This window comes from Gorilla gorilla, chromosome 12 (assembly GCF_029281585.2).
Source record: "Gorilla gorilla gorilla isolate KB3781 chromosome 12, NHGRI_mGorGor1-v2.1_pri, whole genome shotgun sequence".
In the NCBI taxonomy this organism is placed as follows: domain Eukaryota; kingdom Metazoa; phylum Chordata; class Mammalia; order Primates; family Hominidae; genus Gorilla; species Gorilla gorilla.
In genome coordinates, this window is record NC_073236.2 from 35,688,379 (window position 1) to 35,713,624 (window position 25,246).

Sequence of the window (25,246 nt, forward strand, 5' to 3'; positions counted from 1 at the left end):
ATTCTTTAAGATTATTTTGAATTCTTTCTCTAGCATTTAGTATATTTTCTTATGATTGGGGTCTGTTACTGAAGAATTATTGTTTTCCTTTGGAGGCGTCATGTTTCCTTGCTTTTTTATGTTTGATGTGTCCCCATGTTGATTTCTATACACCTGGTAGAAAAGTCATTTCTTCCAATTTTATGGAGTACATTTCACAGGGAAAGACTTATTCGTATAAATGGGTCTTGGAGTGTCAGATTGGTGGGGTGCATTGGCTTTGGTGCATCTGTGTCTAGGTGGGCACTGTAGTGTAGTCTCTGTGTACTTTCCTCAGCTGTCAGTCACACTTGACGTCTGCAAGTATCTCAGTAGCCTAGGCTGAGAGAGTCTGTGGTGGTAGTGGTGCAGCTTTGTTGAGGGTGGGCTCACAAGGCTGTTTCTCAGGTCAGGGATGTGTGCATCCACACAGTGGGTCAGGCAGCTTGGAATCTGGCCAACTTAGGGTCTGGCTCTAAAACACAGGGCTGTTACTCTGGACAGGAGCACAAGCACGTGTTTAGTTGGATGATGTGGGTGTATGCCTGCCAGGAGTAGCCCAAAGGGCTGTTTCTCAGGCCTAGCTATCTGTGAAACTGCTTTTTGATGTGTGGATTTATGTCACAGAGTTAAAACTTCCTTTTGACTCAGCAAGATGAAAAAACTCTTTTTGGAGAATCTGAGAAGGGACATTTAGGAGCCCGCTGAGGCTGCTCAGCTGAACTGGGAGTTATGTTTGCCAGGGATGGCCCGCAGGGCTGTTTTTCAGGCGTGGGATGCAGTCTCATGGCTTCTCAGATGGCTTGAGTGTCTGTTGGCTTGGGGTGGCCCATGGGGCTGTTTCTCAGGGTGGGGGTGCAGACACATGGGTGTTTAGTTGGCCTTGAAGTGTGTCTGCCCTATGGGGCTGTTTCTCAGGTCCAAGACACAGTTGCAAGTCTGCTCAGCTGGCCCGAGGATGAGTCTGCCAGTGGCAGCCTATGCAGCTGCTTCTCCGGTCCAGGATGTGAGCACAAAGCTGCTTGGCTGGCCTGGGGACATGTTTGCTAGTGGTGACCCACAGGGCTATTTCTTAGGCCTGACACAGGCACAGAGATGCTCAGCTGGTCTGGAGGTGTGTCTGCCGGTGGTTGCCCACAAGGCTGTTTTTCAGGCCCTGATTTCAGGTGCAGGGCCACTGGGCAGGCCAAGGAAATATCTTGGGGGTGCACTGTGGGGCTCTTTCTTAGGTGCTGAGTGCAGGTATGTAGCTGCTTTGCTGGCCCTTGGGTATATTAGCTGCTTAGAGGCCCGGGGGTCTCTCCTGCTTGGGGGAGGGTGTGCAGCGGTTTGCTTAGCTCATCAAGGCAGAGTTCTGTGAATGAACCATGTCTGTCTGTGCGTTTGCTTTTACCTGCCATTATGGGTTGGTGATAATACTATTTGGTGATATATAAGAGCTTGTCTATTAAAAGCACATATATTAAACAAATAGAATATATTTTATTCATAAGAAGATTTTTAAATAGTAAAAATAAAAATGAAGTGCTAATCAAAACAGCTAACTATAAGTTCTTTGCTGTTTCCAAAGAGTCTCTGAACCAGAGACTACAACAAGCGAGTATTTTTCAAGCTTTAAAAGTTAATATCACATGTTAGACTCCTAATAGATACTTACTTCCCATTTTCAAACTGCATTCAGTATCATTTGTTTTCCTGATGACTAGAACATGTAAGTTTCCCACATAGATGTAACACAGGCAAAAGACAAGACAAATGCATGTAAAATACATTTAATAGTTTAATGGGAAAGTACAGTTCAAAAATTTTAAACTTACTGTTCATGGAAATCCAGCATTGGTGGCTCAAATCGTATGGGCCTGCAATTCCCCCGGTAGAGAGATATACTGTAAATAAAAAGAAAACAACTAAGAAGCAATTCTTCAAAATATATGTTTCCCCAAACTCTATTCAGACAGCTGACTTTTGTCATAACAATGCCATTTTAAGAAAAATTGGGTCTAACAATCTATCAGAAATGTGCGTTACTTTTTAAATTAGCAGAAACCAATAAAGATTGCGTTTTAGAAAATGAAAAAGTGGGAGTATTTTTCTTCTTCAAAGGTATATGAAAATAGAAAATGCTCAGGCAGACTGAATGTTGAAATTTATTTGGTTGGTATAATTGGTAACGATATACTTTAATAGGTCGCTTGGATTTTTTGATACATGTATGATGAATAAAGAGTTAATACAACTACATACATTTAGCAGACAATATATGAAGACAAAAATCACAATCAGATTGTAACTAGAGTGGCAAAGGACTAAACAAAAATGAATTTGGGATACAAATTTCCAAGAATTGAAATATCTATTTCATCTGAGAGTTTGGAATACACTAGAACTGATCTCTGATGTCCTGGCCTCAATATTTCAGTAGCATCTTCTAACTAACCCACCTGATACCAGAACTTCTCAATAAAACAGATTTCTGAATAGCAAACCTCAGACAACATCAGGGCCTAACGCTGATATAAAACATAAATGACTTTTGGTGGGGTAGGGGGAGTAGTGGTGGTGGTTCACATGCCTAAAGTGTCAGAAATTCAGTCAGAAAGTCAGAAATTCAGTCAGGCACTAAGTTTCAAAATAGTAGATTTTGATGTTTTTGTTCTAGGAAATGATGTCAGAGCAAAACCCATTTTGTGAGACTACTTTATTTCCATCATCACTGAAATTCATAGTAACGTAAGCTTTGAAATGATATAGTAATTTCATTCAGGATTCAGGAGTCAGAGGAAATATCCAGGATTTAGGAGATACAGGAAATAATTAGAAATAGACAAGGACATTCATAATATGGAGGAAATTTGGCTTTAATTCAATTCTATAAAGATTAAATAATCTGAGTAGTGGAATAATTTAGCTGAAGGTAATAAAATCCAAACATGTTTTTAGCCCTACCAATTTAGAACATTCTTTTGTGTAGCTTGAGAATCTCTCTGCATATGTTGAACAGAAAAGATGACAAACAAAAAAAGAAAGCAAGCACCAAAAGTAAGATTATATTTTACTAAAGCACGAAACTAAAGACACCGGGACATGAAGGCACAATTCCTTGCAACACAGGGTTGGCATCTATTCCTTCTTGCTTTCTGCCCTGTCTGTTTCTTAGACGTTATATAACAACAACATTCTTTGGTGCCTTTAAAACAAGAGATGCTCCTCAGCTCATCAGTTTCATTAGTATGAAACTCAAATTTACATAAATCTTAATCGAATCAAGGAAAAATAAAGTATAAGGCATAACTGTATAAGTCATTAATTCCTATATAATATTACATTCCTATATATAATATATATTCCTATAATGTAATATATATTCCTATATATAATATATAATTCCTATATATTAATTCCATGGACTGTTTAGATGTTGGAGAAAAAGGAAATTAAGATACAGTGTTTTTCTCTCACAGAGCCAAGAGGCTGTTCTGCAAATTACAAATGGAAATGTCTAAAGTGGCCAGGTGGGGTAAAAAAGTATATACCCCATCCATTCAATACAAATGTATGAATGTGTACTATATGCCAGTTACTGTCTATTGGCTGGGGCTACAGTGGGGAATAAAGAAAAGCACCTGCTCTCATGGCACTAACCTCCTAGTAGGGGGAACAAAAGTTGAATATATTAGGTGAAAATGTGTGTATAAAGAAAAATCAAACACGGCGGGGCTGTGTTTAGAACCGAAAATGCCTCTCTGAGGAGGGACACTGCTGCCAAGACCTGAACGACAGAGATCTAGGGGAAGAAAGTAGGAATGTATTTGGCGAGTTGAACAAGGAGGCTGAAGTGACCACTGTGCAGTGAGGGAGGAGTAGGAGGTAGGAGCTGAGCTCAGAGGTACAAGAGCCAGGTCTCCTTGTAGGAGTATAGATTATTCAAAGTGTAACAAACTACAGTGTTTTTGAGCAAGGAGTAGCATGATCTGACACATATCATAAAGTTAATTCTGGCTACTTTGTGAAGAACCAAGGAAGTTCCTGTAGGAGCCCAACAGTGGGAAGCAGGGAAGTCCTGGAGTGCTCCAGGCAACTGGTGACGGCAGATACAATCTAGGGTGGCTGCAAGGGAGAGTAGCGAGCAGTGGCTGGTTTCTGAATATATTTGGAAGCTTGAGAAAACAGGTTGTGCTGATGGATTGATTTTGAGGGATCAAGGATAACTCATTCTAAGATTTTCACTGGATACACAGTCATGACATGGGAGGAGTGGGTTGGAAGTGGGAAGAGGTAGATTTTCAAGAGCATTGTTTTAGACATTTAAATTTAGATGTCTTATCTAGATGGAGATGTCATAAAGTAACTATACATGGATACTGTTCATATTAAAAAGTTACTAATTTTCACGTACTGATCTTATACCTAGTCACCTTGGTGAGTTTAATTCCAACAGTTTGTCTGGATTCTCTCACGATTTTCCACTGCTGCTATATGTGCTGCCAAAATGAGCACTATCTTGGATGATCACTGTAGACAAATCATCTGCAAGTAACAATTTGACTCTTCCTTTCAAATCCTTAGGTAAGTTTTATTTTTTATGTCTTGTGCTAAGATCTCCTGTAAAATGCTTCAAAGATGTGATGTCCAGCAACTGTTACTGTGATATTTACAAAGTGCTCACAGAATGATAAAGAAACAGTACATCAAATATGATTCCCTCATAAATAAAAGCATATTTTCAAAACAATACCAGATCTATATCTAAGGAACAGTTTAATATCCGAGTGAGTAGGATACAAGTTGACACAGGTACAATCCTATGTTAACCAAACCAAAAATGCAGTAACACAGCTGTCATGTCTCCACAGCTGATTCAAATGGTTCCTATTCACGTTTATTTAACATGGCACTGTTTAGTGCTTTATTAACAGAAAGCAAATGTCTGCAAATATGTAATACTGAAAAACAAACTAGGGAAGATGCAATATAAAGAGTGGTAGCCTTTGCTAATATCATTGCAGTTTTTTCCCTGATTTTTAAAATTATTATTATTACTATTTTTGAGAGACAGGGGTCTCGTTATGTTGCCCAAGCTGGTCTCAAACTCCTGTGTTAGAGCCTCCTGAGTAGCTGGGACTACAGATGCAGCATGCCAGTGTGCTGGGCTCACCCTTTGACAATTTCAAAGCAACAAAATCTGAGACACTATGATAGCATATTGCATTATTTTATGCTTTCTGCAATGATTACACATGTTCTGAAGTGTCAATACAATTGGTTTTATAAATTTTCACTAAAATCTTATTTATATGGAGATGAACGAAGACTATTTTCTGATTTCAAGCTAGGAAACAACTGAAGAGATACAAGAAATCTTGTGGGAAATGGTCATACTGCTTGTTGAACTGTCAGGTCAAAGTTGAGCAGGAAACTCCCAAATCAAACATATGGGCTTCTTGGGTCTCTCGGATTTTAAAATGTTTTCCTAGGATCAACTACTACCTGAACAAAAGATACTCTTTGGCCCAGCATTTTTAAAACAATTGTTTGTGATGTACCTGCATCATAAACACCTACAATGTTTGTGGAAATGCAGATTCTGGGGCCCCACCTCCAGAATCTAATTCCTTGTAAGCAGAATGGACCCCAGAAACCTGCGTTTTTAAGCACCCTCACGTTTAGGAGCCACTATTTTGCATCTTGATCCACAAACATTACAGCCACAAATAAGAGGTGGGGAAGGAAGTGCCTTAACCAGTAAAACTATCAAAGTCACCAGCAGTTTAAATTGATTTCAAATACGATTTTTATTAAAGAGCCAGCTAAATAAACAGTGACTTAAAAGAAATGAATGACTTCTCCTATATGATATATATTCTCCCATAAACACATTTTTAGTTTGCACTTCCCTAATGATGAATAATGTTGACCATCTTTCCATTTACTTGGTGTACAATTAGGTATCTTCTTTTGTAAACGTCTGTGGAAAGTTTTTTAACTGGGATGTCTGTCTTATTATTCAGTTGTAAGAGTTCTCTGTTATGTGCTGCAAATATTTTTACCCTGGTCCTGGTTTACCTTTTCCTTTTATTAATGGTGTCTTTTGAAGAGCCTAAGTTTTAAATTCTGATGAGGTCGAAATGATGATCACTTTTTCTTTTTTGAGATAGGGTCTCACTCTGTCGCCCATGCTGGAGTGCAGTTAGTGGTCCAATCATGGGTAACTGCAGCCTTGACCTCCTGGGCTCAAGCCACCCTCTTGCTTCATCCTCCCAAGCAGCTGGGACTACAGACACACACCACCACAACTAGCTAATTTATTATTATTTTTTGTAGATACAGGGTGTCACTATGTTCCCCAGGCTAGTTTCAAACTCCTAGTCTCAAGTGATCCTCTCACTGCAGCCTCCCAAAGTGTTAGAATTATAGGCGTGAGCCACTGTGACCAGCCTCATTTTTTCTTTTATGGTATGTGTTTTTGGTATTTTAAAACTTTGTCCAGTTTGCAAATATTTCTATGAAAAGCTTAGTTTTATCCTAAAAGTTTTACACCTTTAACTTTTAGACATGAGCCTATTTATTATTGTCTGTTTTAAGTTAATTGTGGCGATGGTGTGAGTTAAAGATTAAAGTTCACTTTTCCTTTCTCTGTAAATATCCAGTAGGCCTAGTATCTTTTGTTGAAAAAGACTTTTTTTAATATACTTTAAATTCTGGGGTACATGTGCAGAACGTGAAGTGTTGTTACACACGTATACATGTGCCATGGTGGTTTGCTGCACCCGTCAACCCATCACCTGTATTAGGTACTTCTCCTAATGCTATCCCTCCCCTAGCCGCCCAACTCCTGACAGGCGTGTGATGTTCCCCTCCCTGTGTCCATGTGTTCTCATTGTTCAACTCCCACTTATGAGTGAGAACATGAGGTGTTTGGTTTTCTGTTCTTGTGTTAGTTTGCTGAGAATGATGGTTTCCAGTTTCATCCATGTCCCTGCAAAGGGCATGAACTCACCCTTTTTATGGCTGCATAGTATTCCATGGTGTATGTGTGCCACATTTTCTTTATCCACTCTATCACTGATGGACATTTGGGTTGGTTCCAAGTCTTTGCTATAGTGAATAGTGCTGTAATAAACACATGTGTGCATGTGTCTTTATAGCAGAATGATTTATAGTCCTTTGGGTATATACCCAGTAATGGGATTGCTGGGTCAAATGGTATTTCTAGTTCTAGGTCCCTGAGGAATCACCACACTGTCTTCCACAATGGTTGAACTAATCTACACTCCCACCAACAGCGTAAAAGCGTTCCTATTTCTCCACATCCTCTCCAGCATCTGTCATTTCCTGACTTTTTAATGATCGCCATTCTAACTGGCGTGAGATGGTATCTCACTGTAGTTTTGATTTGCATTTCTCTAATGACCAGTGATGATGAGCTTTTTTTCATATGTTTGTTGGCTGCATAAATGTCTTCTTTTGAGAAGCGTCTGTTCATATCTTTCACCCACTTTTTGATGGTTTTTTTTTTCTTGTAAATTTAAGTTCTTTGTAGATTCTGGATATTAGCTGTTTGTCACATAGATTGCAAAAATTTTCTCCCATTCTGTAGGCTGCCTGTTCACTCTGATGATAGTGCCTTTTGCTGTGCAGAAACTCTTTAGTTTAATTAGATCCCATGTGTCAATTTTGGCTTTTGCTGCCATTGCTTCTGGTGTTTTAGATATGAAGTCTTTGCCCATGCCTACGTCCTGAATGGTACTGCCTAGGTTTTCTTCTAGGATTTTTATGGTTTTAGGTCTTACGTTTTAAGTCTTTAATCCATCTTGAGATAATTTTTGTATAATGAAAGGGTCCAGTTTCAGTTTTCTGCATATGGCTAGCCAGTTTTCCCCACACCATTTATTAAATAGGGAATCCTTTCTCCATTGCTTGTTTTTGTCAGGTTTGTCAAAAGATCAGATGGTTGTAGATGTGTGGTGTTATTTCTGAGGCCTCACTTCTGTTCTATTGGTTTATGTATGTTTTGGTACCAGTACCATGCTGTTTTGGTTACTGCAGCCTTGTAGAATAATTTGAAGTCAGGTAGCATGATGCCTCTAGCCTTGTTATTTTTGCTTAGAGTTGTCTTGGCTACGTGGGTTCTTTTTTCATTCCATATGAAGTTTAAAGTAGTTTTTTTCAATTCTGTGAAGAAAAGTCAATAGTAGCTTGATGGGGACAGCATTGAATCTATAAATTACTTTGGGCAGTATGGTCATTTTCACGATATTGATTCTTCCTATCCATGAGCATGGAATGTTTTTCCATTTGTTTGTGTCCTCTCTTAATTTCCTTGAGCAGTGGTTTGTAGTTCTTCTTGAAGACGTCCTTCATATCCCTTGTAAGTTGGATTCCTAGGTATTTTGTTCTCTTTGTAGCAATTGTGAATGGGAGTTACTCATGATTTGGCTCTCTGTCTGTTATTAGTGTATAGGAACGCTTGTGATTTTTGCACAGTGAAGTATCCTGAGACTTTGCTGAAGTTGCTTATCAGCTTAAGGATATTTTGAGCTGAGATGATGGGGTTTTTTAAATATACTATCATTTCATCTGCAAACAGAGACAACTTGACTTCCTCCTTTCCTATTTGAATACTCTTTATTTCTTTCTCTTGCCTGACTGCCCTGGCCAGAACTTCCAATACTGTGTTGAATAGGGGTGGTGAGACAAGGCATCCTTGTCTTGTGCCAGTTTTCAAAGGGAATGCTTCCAGTTTTTGCCCATTCAGCTTGATATTCGCTGTTGGTTTGTCATAAATAGCTCTTATTAGTTTGAGATATGTTCCATCAATACCTAATTTATTGACAGTTTTTAGCATGAAGGGGTGTTGAATTTTGTCGAAGGCCTTTTCTGCATCTATTGAGATAGTCATGTGGTTTTTGTCGTTGGTTCTGTTTATGTGATGGATTACGTTTATTGATTTGCGTATGTTGAACCAGCCTTGCATCCTAGGGATGAAACCGACTTGATCGTGGTAGATAAGCCTTTTGGTGTGGTGCTGGATTTGGTTTGCCAGATTTTACTGAGGCTTCTCGCATCGATGTTCATTAGGGATATTTGCCTGAAATTTTCTTTTTTTGTTGTGTCTCTGCCAGGTTTTGGATCAGACGATGTTGGCCTCATAAAATGAGTTAAGGAGGATTCTCTCTTTTTCTATTGATTGGAATAGTTTCAGAAGGAATGGTACCAGCTCCTCTTCGTACCTCTGGTTGAATTTGGTTGTGAATCTGTCTGGTCTTGGACTTTTTTTGGTTGGTAGGCTATTAATCACTGCCTCAATTTCAGAACTTGTTATTGGTCTATTCAGGGATTCGACTCCTTCCTGATTTAGACTTAGGAGGGTGTATGTGTCCAAGAATTTATCCATTTCTTCTAGGTTTTCTAGTTTATTTGCATAGAGGTGTTTATAGTATTCTCTGATGGTAGTTTTTTATTTCTGTCAGATAAATGGTGATATCCCCTTTATCATTTTTTATTGCATCGATTTGATTCTTCTCTCTTTTCTTCTTTATTAGTCTGGCTAGTTATCTATTTTGTTGATCTTTTCAAAAACACAGCTCCTGGATTCATTGATTTTTTGAAGGGTTTTTTGTGTCTCTGTCTCCTTCAGTTCTGCTCTGATCTTAGTTATTTCTTATCTTCTGCTAGATTTTCAATTTGTTTGCTTTTGCTTCTCTAGTTCTTTTAATTTTGATGTTATGGTGTCGATTCTAGATCTTTCCTGCTTTCTCTTGTGAGCATTTAGTGCTATAAATTTCCCTCTGCACACTGCTTTGTGTCCCAGAGATTCTGGTACATTGTGTCTTCGTTCTCACTGGTTTCAAAGAACATCTTTTTTCTGCCTTCATTTCGTTATTTACCCAGTAGTCATTCAGGAGCAGGTTGTTCAACTTCCATGTAGCTGTGCAGTTTTAAGTGAGTTTCTTAATCCTGAGTTCGAATTTGATTGCACTGTGATCTGAGAAACTGTTTGTTATGATTTCTGTTATTCTGCATATGTTGAGGAGTGTTTTACTTCCAACTATGTGGTCAATTTTAGAATAAGTGTGATCTGGTGCTGAGAAGAATGTATATTCTGTTGATTTGGGGTGGAGAGTTCTGCAGATGTCTATCAGGTTCGCTTGGTCCAGAGCTGAGTTCAGGTCCTGAATATCCTTGTTAATTTTCTGTCTCATTGATCTGTCTAATATTGGCAGTGGGTGTTAAAGTCTCCCACTATTATTGTGTGGGAGTTTAAGTCTCTTTGTAGGTCTCTAAGAACTTGCTTTATGAATCTGGGTGCTCCTGTATTGGGTGCATATATATTTAGGATAGTTAGCTCTTCTTGTTGCATTGATCCCTTTACCATTATGTAATGCCCTTCTTTGTCTCTTTTGATCTTTGTTGGTTTCAAGTCTGTTTCATCAGAGACTAGGATTGTAACCCCTGCTGAAAAGGAGTATTCTTGTGCCATTGAATTACCTTGACACATCTGGACAAGAAGTTTTAAACTTGATCTTCAAAACATGTAGTTTAAATCTTCGGATGTTTATTCTTTTTAAAACTTGTTTGGTCTATTCTAGATGCTTAACGTTTTCCATCTAATCTTGAAAAGCAGCTTATCGATTTCTAAAAAAAAAAATTGTCTGTTGAAATTTCTATTGGAATTGCTTAATCTAAAGCTGATCTGGGGAGAATTATCATCTTCACAGTCTTCCAATCCACGAACGCGGAATCTTTCTCAATATATCTAGGAGTTCTTTAATTACTCTATTATATTACAGTTTTCAGTGTACAGGTCTCAACATTTTTTTTGTTAAATTTATCCCAAAGTATGCAGTGATTTATGCCATTGTAAATGACATTTTTCTACAACATTTTATTTTTGTACTTGTTATGAAGAAATCAGTTACTTCTGATTACTGACTGTATTACTTTTTGGTATATTCCTTAGGACTTTCTATGCACACAATCACATGGTTTGTAGACAAAATCCTTTTTGTTTTTCCTTTCCAATCTGATGGCTCTTATTTCTGTTTCTTGTCTTAATGTAATGACTACCACATCCAGTACAATGTTTAATGTAAGTGATGAAAGTGGACATCCTTGCCACTTTCCCAATCTTAGAAAGAAAGCATTCAATCTTTTACCATTAATACCATGTTAACTGTTACTTTTCCATAGATACTCTTTATCAGGTTAAAGACATTCTTCTCTATTCTTAATGTGCTGAACAGATGCTGAATGTTGTCACAGGCTTTTTCTACATCTATTCAAATAATTAGAAAGGCGTTTAAAATTTTGTTAACAAGAAAAATTATATTGTTTTCAAATAATAATCTTGCATTCCTAGGATAAACCCCTGTTGGCCATGATGCATTACCCTGTTATCACGTTTCTGGATTTGATTTGCTAATATTCTGTTAGAGATTTCTGAATATATGTTTGAAGAGATGTCACTTCTAGCTTTCTTTAATGCCTGCAATAATCACCTCATAAAACGTGTAAGGAAGGACATTCTATTCCTCTTTTCTAAAAGCGTTTATGTAAGACTAGTAATTTTTCACTAGGTGTCTGATCGAATTTACCAGTTTAGTCATATGAGCCTGCAGTTTTCTTTGTGTAAAGGTTTAAAACTGTAAATTCTATGTCTTTAACAGATATTTAAAAACTCATTTTCTAATTCTCTCTTGGTTAGTTTTAATAATTTGTATCTTTCAAGTATTTGACCACTTCATCTAAATTGCTGAATTTGAGAATGAAGGGATTCATAATTTCTCTTATTCTTTGAATGTTTATAAGATCTGTAGTGATATCCCCTATTTCATTACTGATTATTTTTGTCTGCCTTTCTTAACCAATCTAGCTACATTCAAAGAATCAGTTTTTGTTTACATTGATTTTTTTTCACTTTCTATTTAATTGATTTCTAGTATATCCTTTATTTTCTTCTATTTAAAGTTGATGCTCTATGTCTTAAACTGGAAATGTAAATTGTTCATTATAAAATTTTTCTTCTATCTGATAAAAACTTTTAAAGCTATAAATGTCTATTTAAATATTGCTTTGGCTAAATTCCAGAAAACCTGGTATGTTGTTCTATGAATTGAATTCTCCCCCACCCGACCCGCTACCTCCAAAATTCACATATTGAAGCCCTAATCCCCACTATGACTATTATGTGGAGACAGGGTCTATAAGCAGGCAATTAAGGTTAAATGAGGTTATAATGGTGGGGGCCCTAATATAATGGGATTAGTATCCTTACAAAAAGAGACACCAGAAAGCCCCCATGCACACATGTGCACAAAGAGGGCATGTGAGTTACACAGTGGAATGGCTGCCACCTACAAGCTAGGAAAACAGGTCTCAGTGTAAAGTGACTATGCTGACACCTGATTTCAGACTTCCAGATTCCAAACTGTGAGAAAATAAATGTCTATTGTTTAAGCCACCCAGTTTATGGTATTTTGTTATGGCAGTCTAGCCCAAGCAGACTAAGATATGTTATACTTTTGTTTTCAAAGCATTTTCTAATATCCCTTATGATTTCTTTCTTAACCCATGAGTATTGAAAAGCTTCTGGTTTAATTTCTAATTATAAAATATCTGGATTTTGTTACTGATTTCTAATTTAATTTTGCTATAATCAGAGAGTATAATCTATATAATCTGCTCTTGGTGGATGTAGTGTTTAATAAATACCTATTAGGTCAAGTTACTTAATAGTGTTCTTCAAATCTACACCCTTACTGATTTTCCATCTATTTTATCAGTTACTAACAGATGAATGTTGAAATCTTCCCTTAGTTTTATTCATTTTTTTCCTTCACGTACTTTAAAGCTCCAATATTAGAATCTGGGATTGTTGTATCTACCTGGGGGACTGTCTCCTTCATAACTGTAAAATGTCCTTCTTTATCTCTGATAATATTCCCTGTCCTAAAGTCTACTTTGTCTGAGAGTAACATAACCACCCCAGCATTTTAAAGATTAGTGTTTACTTGTTTTCCTAGGTCTTTTTACATTTAACCTACTTGCATACTTACGAAGAAGTGCATTTCTTCAAAATCAAGACTACTGATGAACAGGAGAAGACACTTGCAAAATAGGGCTAATATCTCCAACATATAAAGAACTCTTAACTGAATCAGAAAAAATTAAAAGCACTATAGAAAAATGGGTAGAACAGACATGAACAGACAACATCAAGAGACAAATATAAGCATGGCTCTTAAATACCAGGAGATGGTTAACCTTACACATAATTAAAGACAAACTAAAACTACACTGTGATAAAATTTCTGACCTATCAGATCAGCAAAAATAAAAAATGTAACACATTCTCTTGGAAAGGATGTGGGAAACAGGCACTTTTTTTCACCAATGAGGGAATGCAAGGTGGCACAGACCTTGAAGGAGAATCTGGCAATGCTTAATGAAACAATGTCAGCATTTACTTTTGACTCACCAACCCCACTTCCAGGAATTTATCCTAAACATAAACTTTATATCTATCCCTTTCCCTATTTGACAAGTGAAAACTGTATATATTTTTGATGTACAACATATTTTAAAATATTTACACATTGTAGAATGGCTACATTGAGCTAATGCATGCATTACCTCACATAGTTATCATTTTTTATGGTAAGAACACAAAATCTATTCTCAGCAATTTTCAAGTACACAATACAGATGCTTCTTGACTTATGATGAGGTGACATACCAATAAATCCATAATAAGTTGAAAATCACAAGTCAAAAATGTATTTAATACACCAACTTACTTTTAAGGTAGCCTAGTCTCCCCTTAAACATGCTCAGAACACTTACATTAGACTACTGTTGGGCAAAGTCATCTGGTAACATGGTACAGGTAGAGTATCAGTCGGTTTACTCTCTGGATTGTGTGGCTGACTGAAAGCTGCAAGAGAGTATTGTACAGCTAGCCCAGGAAAGATCAAAATTCAAAATGTGAAATACTGTTTCTACTGAACATATACTGTGCTTTGGCACCATCATGAAGTCCAAAAACTGCTAAGCTGAACTTACACCTTCTAACTGAAATTTTGTGTCTTTTGACTAACATCTCTCGAATCTCCCTGGTCCCCACCCTCAAGCTCTGGTAACCACCATTCTACTCTCTGCTTCTATATTCTCCCTTTAAGTGAGATCATGCATTATTCATCTTTCTGTACTTGGCTTATCACATTTAACATAATGTCCTCCAAATTCAACCATGTTGTCATAAATGACAGGATTTCCTTATTTTTTAAGGCTTAACAGTATTCCACTATATATGTGTGGAATACTATTAAGAATCCACACAGACACACACACATACACCCCCACATTTTCATTACCCATGTGTCCACTGATGAACACTTAGGTTGATTGCTCCCTGTCTTGGCTATTGTGAATAATGCTTCAATGAACATGAGAATGCAGCTATCTCTTTGACATAATTATTTCATTTCTCTTGTATATATACCTAGTTATGAATTTGCTGGATCACACAGCAGTTCTATTTTTAATTTTTTTAGCAACTGCCACACTGTTTTCCATAATAGCTATACTAATTTACATTCCCACCAACAGTGAACCAGGGTTCCCTTTTCTACACATTCTTGGTCAATATTTGTTATCTTTTGTCTTTTTGATGACAGCCTTTCTAACAGGTGTGAGATGATAACGCATCTTTGTTTTGATTAGCATTCCTGATGACTGGCCATGCAGAGCATTTTTTCATATAACCGTTAGTCATTTCTAAACATATACATTCAACAATACAAATTACAGCTACACTTATCTTTTGATTGAACAATTCAAGTTGTAGGAATTTACCCTGAATAGTCTTTAATCCATTTTGAGTTGATTTTTATATATGGTGAGAGATAGGAGTTGACCCAGCAATTCCACTACTGGCTATTTATCCAAAGGGAAAGAAATCAGTATTTCAAAGATACACCTGCAACCCCATGTTTACCGTAGCACTATTCACAGTAGCAAAGATATGAAATCAACCTAAGTGTCCACCAATGGATGAACAAAGAAAATAGGTATATATTAAACACAATGGAATATTATTCAGCCATAAAAAACAATAAAATCCTGTTATTTTCAGCAACATAACTGGAGTTTATGTTAAGTGAAATAGGCAAGGCACTGAAAAGCAAATATTGCATATTCTGACTTATAGAAGGGAGCTAAAAAAGTTTATCTTGTGAAGGTAAAGAGTAAAATGACAGTCACCAGAGGCTGGGAAGCATTTGCTTTTTGGTGTGAGAGGGAGGATGAAGAGAGACAGGCTACTGGGCTCAAGTATACAGTTATTAACAGACAGAAGGAATAAGCCCTAGTTTTTAACAGCAGGGCAGAGTGACTATAGTTAGCAACCATATATTGTATATTTCAAAGTCACTAGAAGAGAAGATTGGAAATGTTCCTAACACAAAGAAATGATAAATGTTCAAGGTGATGCATATCCTAAACACCCTGATTTGATCATTACACAGTCTACGCATGTATCAAACTATCACATGTACCCCATCAACATGTATTATGCAATAATAAAAAAAAATTTTTAAAGTAGAGTAAAAATCCTAAATGGGATACAGAGAGAAACAAATAAACTAAACTTCATTTAAAATGTACAACACAGATGGGTGTGGGGGTGGGAGAAGGATGAAGAGAAAGATGAAGAACATTATAACCCATGTAAATTTAGAATACAGTATTTTGACAATATACACTCAGACTAAAGAAAAAACATGAACTCTAAACAAACACCGTGCTCTTTTTTTTATGGCTGTATCAGTTAACAATTTTGAAACTAATTTATCTGTATTCTAGGATTGAACAAATCAATACACTTACTGTAGACAGATAACTGAAGCCAGATTTCTCATTGTTGGAGAATGGACAGAAACAGAATAGACAGAACACTGGTTTTGTATCAAAATTGGAGGCATCAGTAACTCATGGTTTTTAATATACACAGATACAAGAATAGGAATATGTTTGTGTATACTGTACATATTCATACACATAAACATAAACATTTTCTTCCTTTTACTAAGAGTCTAGAGATAATGACACCTCACTAATAATGACACCACTTGTGATGGTTAATACTGAGTGTTAACTTGATTAGATTGAAGGATATGATACAAAGTATTAATCCTGGGTGTGTCTGTGTGGGTGTTGCCAAAAAGAGATTAACATCTGAGTCAGTGGGCTGGGGAAGGCAGATCCACCCTTAATCTGGTGGGCACAATCTAATCAGCTTCCAGCAAATATAAAGCAGGCAGGAAAACATGAAAAGAGAGATGGGCCTAGCCTCCAAGCCTACATCTTTCTCCTGTGCTGGATGGTTCTCGCCCTTGAACGCTGGACTCCCAAGTTCTTCAGTTTGGGACTCAGACTGGCTCTCCTTGCTCCTCAGCTTGCAGACAGCCTATTGTGGGACCTTGTGATCGTGTAAATTAATACTTAATAAACTCCCCTTTATATATTTATCCTAACAGTTCTGTTCCTCTAAGAGAATCCTAATACATCACAGTAGCAACGAGTACACATGGCACATAAAGATTAATTTTTCAATATTATCTTCCACTAAAATGAAGCAGGAGTCTTTCAAGAAATAGGTTGTTCCAGGGCTGTGGCAAGAAAATTACAAAACAAGCCTGGAACATCCTAACATACCAGAAAGTAAGAAGTGCTCAATGATTGCTGGGGACACGTAAATGACACAGAATAGACCTAACTAAGCACGTGCGATTTTTTTATGACAGCACAAATGATGGTGAAATACCTGGATAAAAATGAACTGTGACCTTAATCTTAACTTCAATCAGAATGTCAACTAAGAAACATAGATTAAGTGTGATAGAATTTTTAGAAAACCCAGCCAGTGCAATAACCATTCCAGGCAAGAATCATCAGTAGATTTTAAAACTAGTCAAGAGTTTCATGTGAAACACAGTACTTGCATAGTCTCAAAGTACTTCTCTGCAAGACACTTATGAATTATAAGAGAAAAATGGAACAAAGAGACGCCAAGTGCTTCCTGATAGGATGCATTGGGAGAGACACAAACTTCAGTAATATTCCACCAAAAATGCAAATTCTGAATCAAATAATGAGTAAATATCAGAAAACTCTAGCTGGGCTTGTTTGTTTGTTTGTTTGTTTATTTTGAGAGAGAGTCTTGCCCAGGCTGGAGTGCAATGGCGCAATCTCGGCTCACTGCAACCTCCGCCTCCCGGGTTCAAGCAATTCTCCTGTCACAACCTCCTGAGTAGCTGGGATTACAGGCGCATTTTGTATTTTAGTAGAGATGGGGTTTCACCGTGTTGCCCAGGCTGGTCTCGAACTCCTGAACTCAGGCAACCCACCGCCTCAGCTTCTCAAAGTGCTAGGATTACAGGCTGTGAGCCACCGTGCCCGGGCCCATCTGGGTTATTCTATAAAATAAATAGCATCTACTCTTCAAAAATGTCAAAGTTCTAAGAGAGTAAGAAAGACAAACCAATAGTTCTACATTAGAGACTAAAGAGAAGTGGAAATTAAATATGAGGGTCTGAACCCTGGACCTCAAATTTTTTAAAATAAAAGACGTTAATGGGACAATTTACAAAATTCCAATGAGGCCTCTAGATTAAACAGCAGTATGAGACAGTCTTAATTTCCTTAATTTGATGAGTATATGATGATCTCTAAAACAATGTTCATGTTTATAAGAAATATACACTGAAATATTTAGGGGTAAAATAGCATCATGTCTACAAATGATTTTCAAATGCTTCAGAAAAATTATAAATACATGTACATGTACGTATAAAAAGGTAGCTATGGGGAGGGAAGGAAAAGGAGAGAGTTAAAAAAGCGAGATTAGGAGTGATAAAGCAAATATGAAAAAACATTAACAAATGAGGAATTTGAGTCAAGAAGATATAAGAATTATTTGTACTATTTTTCCATCTTTTCTCTAAAATTATTTCAAAACAAAAGGTAAAATATTAAATACAAAATTAAAGTTCTTGTAGACAAAATATGCTTGGGTCTTGCTTTTTAAATATAATCTGACAATTGGTGTTGAAATTATTCATTTACTACAGTTTCTGATATGTTTGGGTTTAAGTCTGCCATATTGCCATTTGTTTTCTATTTTTCCCATCTGCTTTTTATTCCTCTTGTTCTGTTTATGCCTTCTTTTAGATCAACTGAGTATTCATTTAGTATTTCATTCTATCTTCGTGACTAGTTTATTGGCTATAGTTCTTTTTTTTAAAATGATTTTAATGTTTCGTGTGGGGCTTATTTCATATTACCGCAGTTTAACTTCAAATAATATTGTACTACTTTACATAACATCTAAGAACCTTACAACTCAATTCTTCCATGCAACCCTCCTGTCCTTTGTGCTGTTATCACATATGCAATGTATACATGTTATAAACAATCATTTTTGTTTTTAAAATGTTAGAAATTAACATTTTGTTAACCAGAAAACATTTTTTATATTTTTCCACATATTTTTGCCTTTTTGGTGGTCTTTGTTCTTCGTAGGATCCGTGTTTTCACCTCAAATGGTTAACTACCTTTAGCCTGTAACATTTCTTAAAAGTGCCAGTCTACTGCAAATTTTCTCAGTTTTGTCTGAAAATGTCTTCATTTTTTTTGAAGGATATTCCTGCTGGATGCAGTGTTTTAGATTAGCGATTTTTTCTTTTGGTACTTTAAAAATGTAATTTCATTGGTTTTGGGGTGGCATTTGTCCTTGATGAACAACCAGCAGTCATTCCTATCTTTTGAACTACTATATTTAGTTTTCTTCCCTGGCTGTTTCTCTATTTATGACTGATTTTCGACAACTTGAATATTATCTGGCTTGGTGTGACTTTCTGTGTTACTCTTGCTTCAGGTTTATTAAAGTTCTTCGACAGCTCCTCCCTCTCCCAATTCCTAGGAACTCACTTAGACATGTGTTAGACTGCTTGCTACTACTGTACCAGAGGTCACCAAGGGTTTATTTGTTTTTTAGTCATTTTTCTCCCTGTGCTTCAGTTTAAATTACTGCTGTCACTGTCTTCAAACTCACTAAGCTTTTCTTTTGCAATGTCTAGGTTGTTCTTAATCCTATCCAGTGAAATACTCATTTCAGAAACAACATTTTTCAACTCTAAAGGCTTCATTTGTTTCTTTTTTATACTTTCCATTTTCCCTCATTATGTTCATGTCTTCCTTTAAATTGCTGAACACATAAAATTGATGTATTAAATTCTCTGTAGAGGAACAGGCATCACCTGGATGCCACCGGCCCTCCTCAAGATAAGCCTCTATAGCACAAAGCCTGTAGAAAATGAGATCTGCCAATATCCTCTGGCTGTTAAACACATCCAAATACCTCTGGAGGATATTGGAGACACCACTTCTGATGAGGTTATAAAGCATATGTGTTGATGAAATGACAAAATGCAATCTACTCTAAAAGAAAGCAGTGCTTTTGAAGAGGGTCTTATAAACGGATGCTGTAAGCCTCTCAGGGTTTAGTTGTAGGGGGTATCAAGACACCTAAGGTATATGTTAGTGGTCCATATGGTTATCAGTCTTTCATCAGCATCAAAACAGTCTGCCAGGCCCAAGTCTGCAAGACCTTGATCCTAGACTTCTGAGCCTCTAGAACTGTGAGAAATAAATGTCTGTTGTTTAAGCCACTCAGTCTATGGTATTTTGTTATAGCATCCTGGGCTCACTAAGACATGTTTTAGTGCTTAACCCAGCCCCATACCCAATCTGCATACTAATTTGAATTAAATATTTACCCAATTCATGATCCTGGTCACACACACACAAAATGTAAAATGTGACAGTTGTAAATTGTGTCTACAAACCTAATATTCCTGTCATCAGTAGGTACAGAGCTCTTTCTCCCCACCCTTATCTTGAATCTAGGCCAATCTAAGTGACTTGCTGACTAATAGCATATGGCAGCAGAAGTAATATTATGACTTCCAAGGGCAGATTAAGGTGATACAGCTTTCACTAGTTTCCTCTGGGACATTCACTCTTGGAGTCCAGCCATCATACTAGGAGGAAGCCCAAACTAGCCCATGTGAAGGCCACACAAAGAGGCCTACATATAGGCATTCTAGTTGAGAGCTCAGCTGAGGTCCCAGCTAGAAACTAGCATCAACATGTAATGAACATGCCTCCAGCTCCCAGCCATCAAGTCATTTCCAGCTCTGAAATCTCCCCAGCTGAGTCTCCAGATCATGGAGAAGAGACAAGCTGTCTTTGCTGTCCCCTGCCTGAATTTCTGACAGAGTTTGAGAGCATCATAAAATGGTTATTTTATGCCAGTAACTTTTAGATAGAAGTAGATAATAGATAAGTAGAGCATGAGATGAGAATATAATTATATACTGAGGTCAACTCTTCATTATACTAGGAAAATACTTAAAGCCCAAATTTTGATCACAAATGAACATCCTCATCTTCATAAATGTAGTGCAGTCTAATTCCACAGCTAATTTCCTAATTGCTGGAATAAAGAATCAAGGAAGAATCACAAGATAACATATATGTTTTTCTCACCATTATTTTGACTCTAGATGTGGTTAGAGAGTTCTAGGGTTCTTAGATGGTCCAGCCAAGGAGGAATCAGGCTAAACATGCAGTGGTTTGGAGAGAACCCATGCCAGTGTTAAATATTTGGGCAAGATTCACAGACAGGGCAGGTCCCAACAGGGCATATAACATTAGAGAGAACGACAGAACAATGGGGAAAAAGGGCCATGTTACTGCAGAGATGAAAGAGTGAAAAGAGAAAAAATAGTGAATACTAAAGAATTTTCATTATTTATGAGGTAAGAAGTTTTAATTGTCCTCCTAATAGTCTGAATATTTTATATTTCTCTCTCAAAGCAAAATTCTTTGTTGATGCAGTCTGCATTTCGCTAGTCTGGAGACATTCATAGATGTACTTTAAACATGAAGGCCTAGGAGGAACAAATGCTTCCCTGTTCCTGCTACATCAGAATGGAAACTGCAGTGATGACAGCAAGGGTGGGGACATCTTCTGTTGCCATAGCCACTTTGGTAGCTAAATGTCTGATTTCAGTGGATAGTAATAATTTTTAAGGATAAATTTGCCTTGCTGTCATTTAAGGAATAAATATACTGACAGAATAAAACATACTTCTAAAAACACACACTGTAAAATAACTGGGTTCTTAAATCCATGATGTGGGCTCCTTACCTGAAAGCCCTACTGACACCACTGCCAGCCGTTCAACTGTTACTAAAGGGCGCTCACTAGAACAGGTACTGGTGCCTGGCTAGTTGTTTCTGGCAAGCAGGAAGAGCAACTATACCATTACGCTGAATCTTCTAAGCTAACCTCCTTTACATCTATGGTCCTCCGGGGAGCAATCATTAAGAGCTGGGAGTGAACACAAAATAGCTGCTGGAGGGACTGTTTTATCCACCTCAAAGAAAGCTCTCACTCACTTTTAGGCACCAGAACAGACTTTCACCGCATATAGAAAGAGAATCAGCACAGTATGTCTCTTTACAGATGTGAGAAGGTACCAAAAGACCAAATAATTTGGTCATGAGGAGGCAGGAAAAGTGTCTCCAAATTCACATGCATGTACCTATTTTCCTTAACACCTGAGGTAAAACCATCCCCCTGTTATCATAGGGAAGCTGTATTTAAAAGCGGTCTCTCCAAGTCACAAGACTGGGTTTCGCAGGTCTGAGATCCTTCTCTGGGGGCCTGCGGGCAGACCCCTGGTAACTGAAGGCAGCAGTGGTCAGTACATCAAAAGCAGGGATAGCCACAAGAGAAGCCTCTAAGGAGTTACACAGCTGATCCTCTCACAAAGCAAGGGGAGTTTCAGCTCTGAGTAACAGCCCTTCGTACACGACAGGGGAGGCATGCTACACAACTGCATGACGTGCACATTCAAACTTAAACCTGGTTTCCCACACACAACACTTAGAAATAATCATATAATGTGATTTACAATTTGCTATTCCTTCTTCACCAAAATGAGCAAGGAGAAAGAGGAGGGAGAACCACAGGAATCCCCCAGAAGGAACCGAAAGTATGTTAATTATCTTACTAAATATACTTACCTTTTCTGCTGATATGAACTGAGTCCAAGTGTTGTCTCGGTCTGTAAAAGGAATAAAATAATGATTAAAAAACTGAAGCCAAATATTTATACTACAGACATACGGAATATCCAAAATATTCTATTTTAGTTTCAACATTCATTTTATACCCACTTGGATTTTAAGGTTAAACCTGGTCTCCAAATCACATACAATGACTAGATCAAATTGTAAACACACATGAAGTAACAGAAAGTAATGCGATGGATTTTTAAAAGTGTGCCAAACCGACACATCCTGAGAACAGCCCCTTTGATAATCACTTTGTGAGGCTGCTGTGCCTCGGACTGTTCCCTGCTCACTAACTGCTTGCCAGGTGCTGGTGGTAATGATTCCCACTGTCATGGAACTCGAGGTACAGTGGGTGGTGTGTGTGAGGGAGATAGTCATTAAAAAATACATATTTATATACTGAAATAGGATTATCAAAATATTGAAAAGGTGCTGTGAACAGGAATAAATAGTTGCCATACTTAAATACATCATGAAGGAAGGCCTGTCTGAAGAGACAATATTTACATAAAAACCTGAAGGATTAAAAAAAGCAGTGTGGCAGTGGGATGGATGGTGGTAGAGAAAACAGCACATGTGAAGGCCCTCATAGAGAGCAGAGGTCGGTATGTTCAAGAAACAGATGGCAGGTCTCTCTGCTGGAGCTGGGAGAGAAGGAGAAAATGAGACTGGAGGGCTAAGCAGAGGCCAGATAATGCTCTGCCTTGTAAGGAAGTCATGGGAAGAAGTTTGGTCTACTTTAGGTTTTAAAGATAAGGAAGATGAGAAAAAGTAGGAAGTTGGAGGCAACAGCTGTAGTTCAGGTGATGAAGAAATGGAAGTTCTTATTGATGTACGAGAAAATGCCAATGCTATAAGGAATACCATCAGTGAACTGCTACATCAAAATGAGAAAAAACAGCATTATTTTTTCCCAATAATCCATATTATTTTGAAATAGTATTTTGGAGACTGTTTATGCAGAAAATGTGGCAGATGTAGAAAACTGTCCTAATTTTTTCAAGATGCGTACTAGGTAAAGTGTAAGGGTGTCCTTAATTTTCTTTGAGATGTCTTGGCAAAATAATTTGTGTGTGTGGGGAGGTGTACGGATAAAGCAAACACAGCAAAATGGTAATAACCGTTGAGTCTGGGTGGTAAATGAGTTGGTATGGGTTGAGCTCTTCTATTTTCTGTAAAGAAAAATTTCTTTAACTTTTTATTATGAAAATTACATCTATTCCCCATGCAATGGGATAAAATATTTATAAATCAAATATCTGATGAGATTAATATCTAGAATATATCAAGAACTCCTGCAACTCAATAACAGAAAAACAACCAAACTAAAAGGTGGGCAAAGGACTCAAACATTTCTCCAAAGAAAATACACAAATGGCCAGTAGGCACTTAAAAAGATGCTCAACATCACTAACCATTAGGGAAATGCAAATCAAAACCACAATGATACCACTTCATACCTGTTTGGATGACTACTATTTAAAATTTTAAAAAGAAAATAAGGATCTTTGGCAAGGATGTGGTGAAACTGGAACCTTTGTGCACTGTTAGTGTGAATATTAAAATGGTGCAGCCACTATGGAAAACAGTATTGTGGTTCCCAAAAAAATTAAACATAGAATTACCATACGACCCGCAATCCCACTTCTGTGTATATACCCTAAAGAACTGAAAACAGGGGCTCAAAAAGATACTGCATGAACCCACATTCACAGCAGTATTATTCACAACCGTTAAGGGGTAGAAGCAACCCAAATGCCCATTGACATGTGAACAGATAAACAAAATGTGATTTATACATACAAGGGAATACGATCCAGTCTTAAAAAGGAAGAAAATTCTCACACATGCCACAACAATGTAAAAGCATTCCTATTTCTCCACATCCTCTCCAGCATCTGTCGTTTCCTGACTTTTTAATGATTGCCATTCTAACCGGTGTGAGATGGTATCTCATTGTGGTTTTGATTTGCATTTCTCTAATGACCAGTGATGATGAGTTTTTTTTTCTTATGTTTGTTGGCTGCATAAATGTCATTATTTCTGAGGCCTTTGTTCTGTTCCATTGGTCTACATACCTGTTTTGGTACCAGTACCATGTTGTTTTGGTTACTATAGCCTTGTAGTATAGTTTGAAGCCAATTTCTTACAAAGTTAAATATACACCTACCATATGACCAAATCACTCCACTCCTAGATATATGCCCAAGAGAAACAAAAGCATTTGTCCGTACAATGAATGGCTTGTACATAAATGTTCGTAGCAGCTTTGTTACAGCTCAGTATTGGAACAGCCCAAATTTCCACCAGCCCAAACTTCCACGTATCCAGGTGAACAGACACATGAGTTGTGTTATATCCGTACAATGGAATACTCCTCAGCAATAAAAAGAATAAGCTATTGATATACAAAACAACACAGATTAATCTCAAAATAATTATGCTGAGTGGAACAACCCAGACCCTCAAAAAAGTACATTCTGTATGACTCCATTTATATAAAGTGTTTTAAAATGTAAACTTCCTGACAGTGACAGAAAGCAGACTGGTGGTTGCCTAAAGATGAGGAGCGTAAAGGGATTACCAAGAGGCACAAGTAGACTTTTAAGGGTCATACGTATGCCCATTATCTTGATTGCAGTAATAATTTCACAGGTACATAAATATGCCAAACTTTTTAAATTACATAATTTAAACACATGCAGTTTATTGTATGTCATTTATACATCAATAATGGTTATGACAGAATTCTAGAGCATGAGAAGCTATGGTCTCACATGAAGTCTACAGAAAAGGAACTCAGGACGTGCATCATTCATGTGCACTTTCTTGAGGAGAAAAAAATTATCATGAAGACAGAATCTGACCACTGAAATTACTCATACGAAGACTCACAAATGAGGAAGCTGTCTTGTGAAAGATAAGCAGATACTCAATGCAAAGGATCTGTGGAAATAAAGTTAGAAAAGCAGAAAATAAATATTGTTTTTGAAGTATATGCCACAAAACAGAAAAATAATCATTT

At 37.2% G+C, this 25,246-nt stretch overlaps 1 protein-coding gene across 3 annotated transcripts in view; it reads right to left on the bottom strand.

Moving 5' to 3' along the window:
• TMEM131 (transmembrane protein 131) overlaps window positions 1–25,246 on the bottom strand; it is a 236,839-nt gene that overhangs the window by 129,518 nt on the left and 82,075 nt on the right. For all 3 annotated transcript variants that reach the window (XM_055378492.2, XM_004031466.5, XM_055378493.2), the window contains 2 exons: window positions 22,171–22,211; window positions 1,836–1,904 (listed from right to left, as the gene is read on the bottom strand). In XM_055378492.2, coding sequence (XP_055234467.1) covers window positions 1,836–1,904; window positions 22,171–22,211 — 110 coding nt within the window. The remainder of the gene's footprint in view (window positions 1–1,835; window positions 1,905–22,170; window positions 22,212–25,246) is intronic.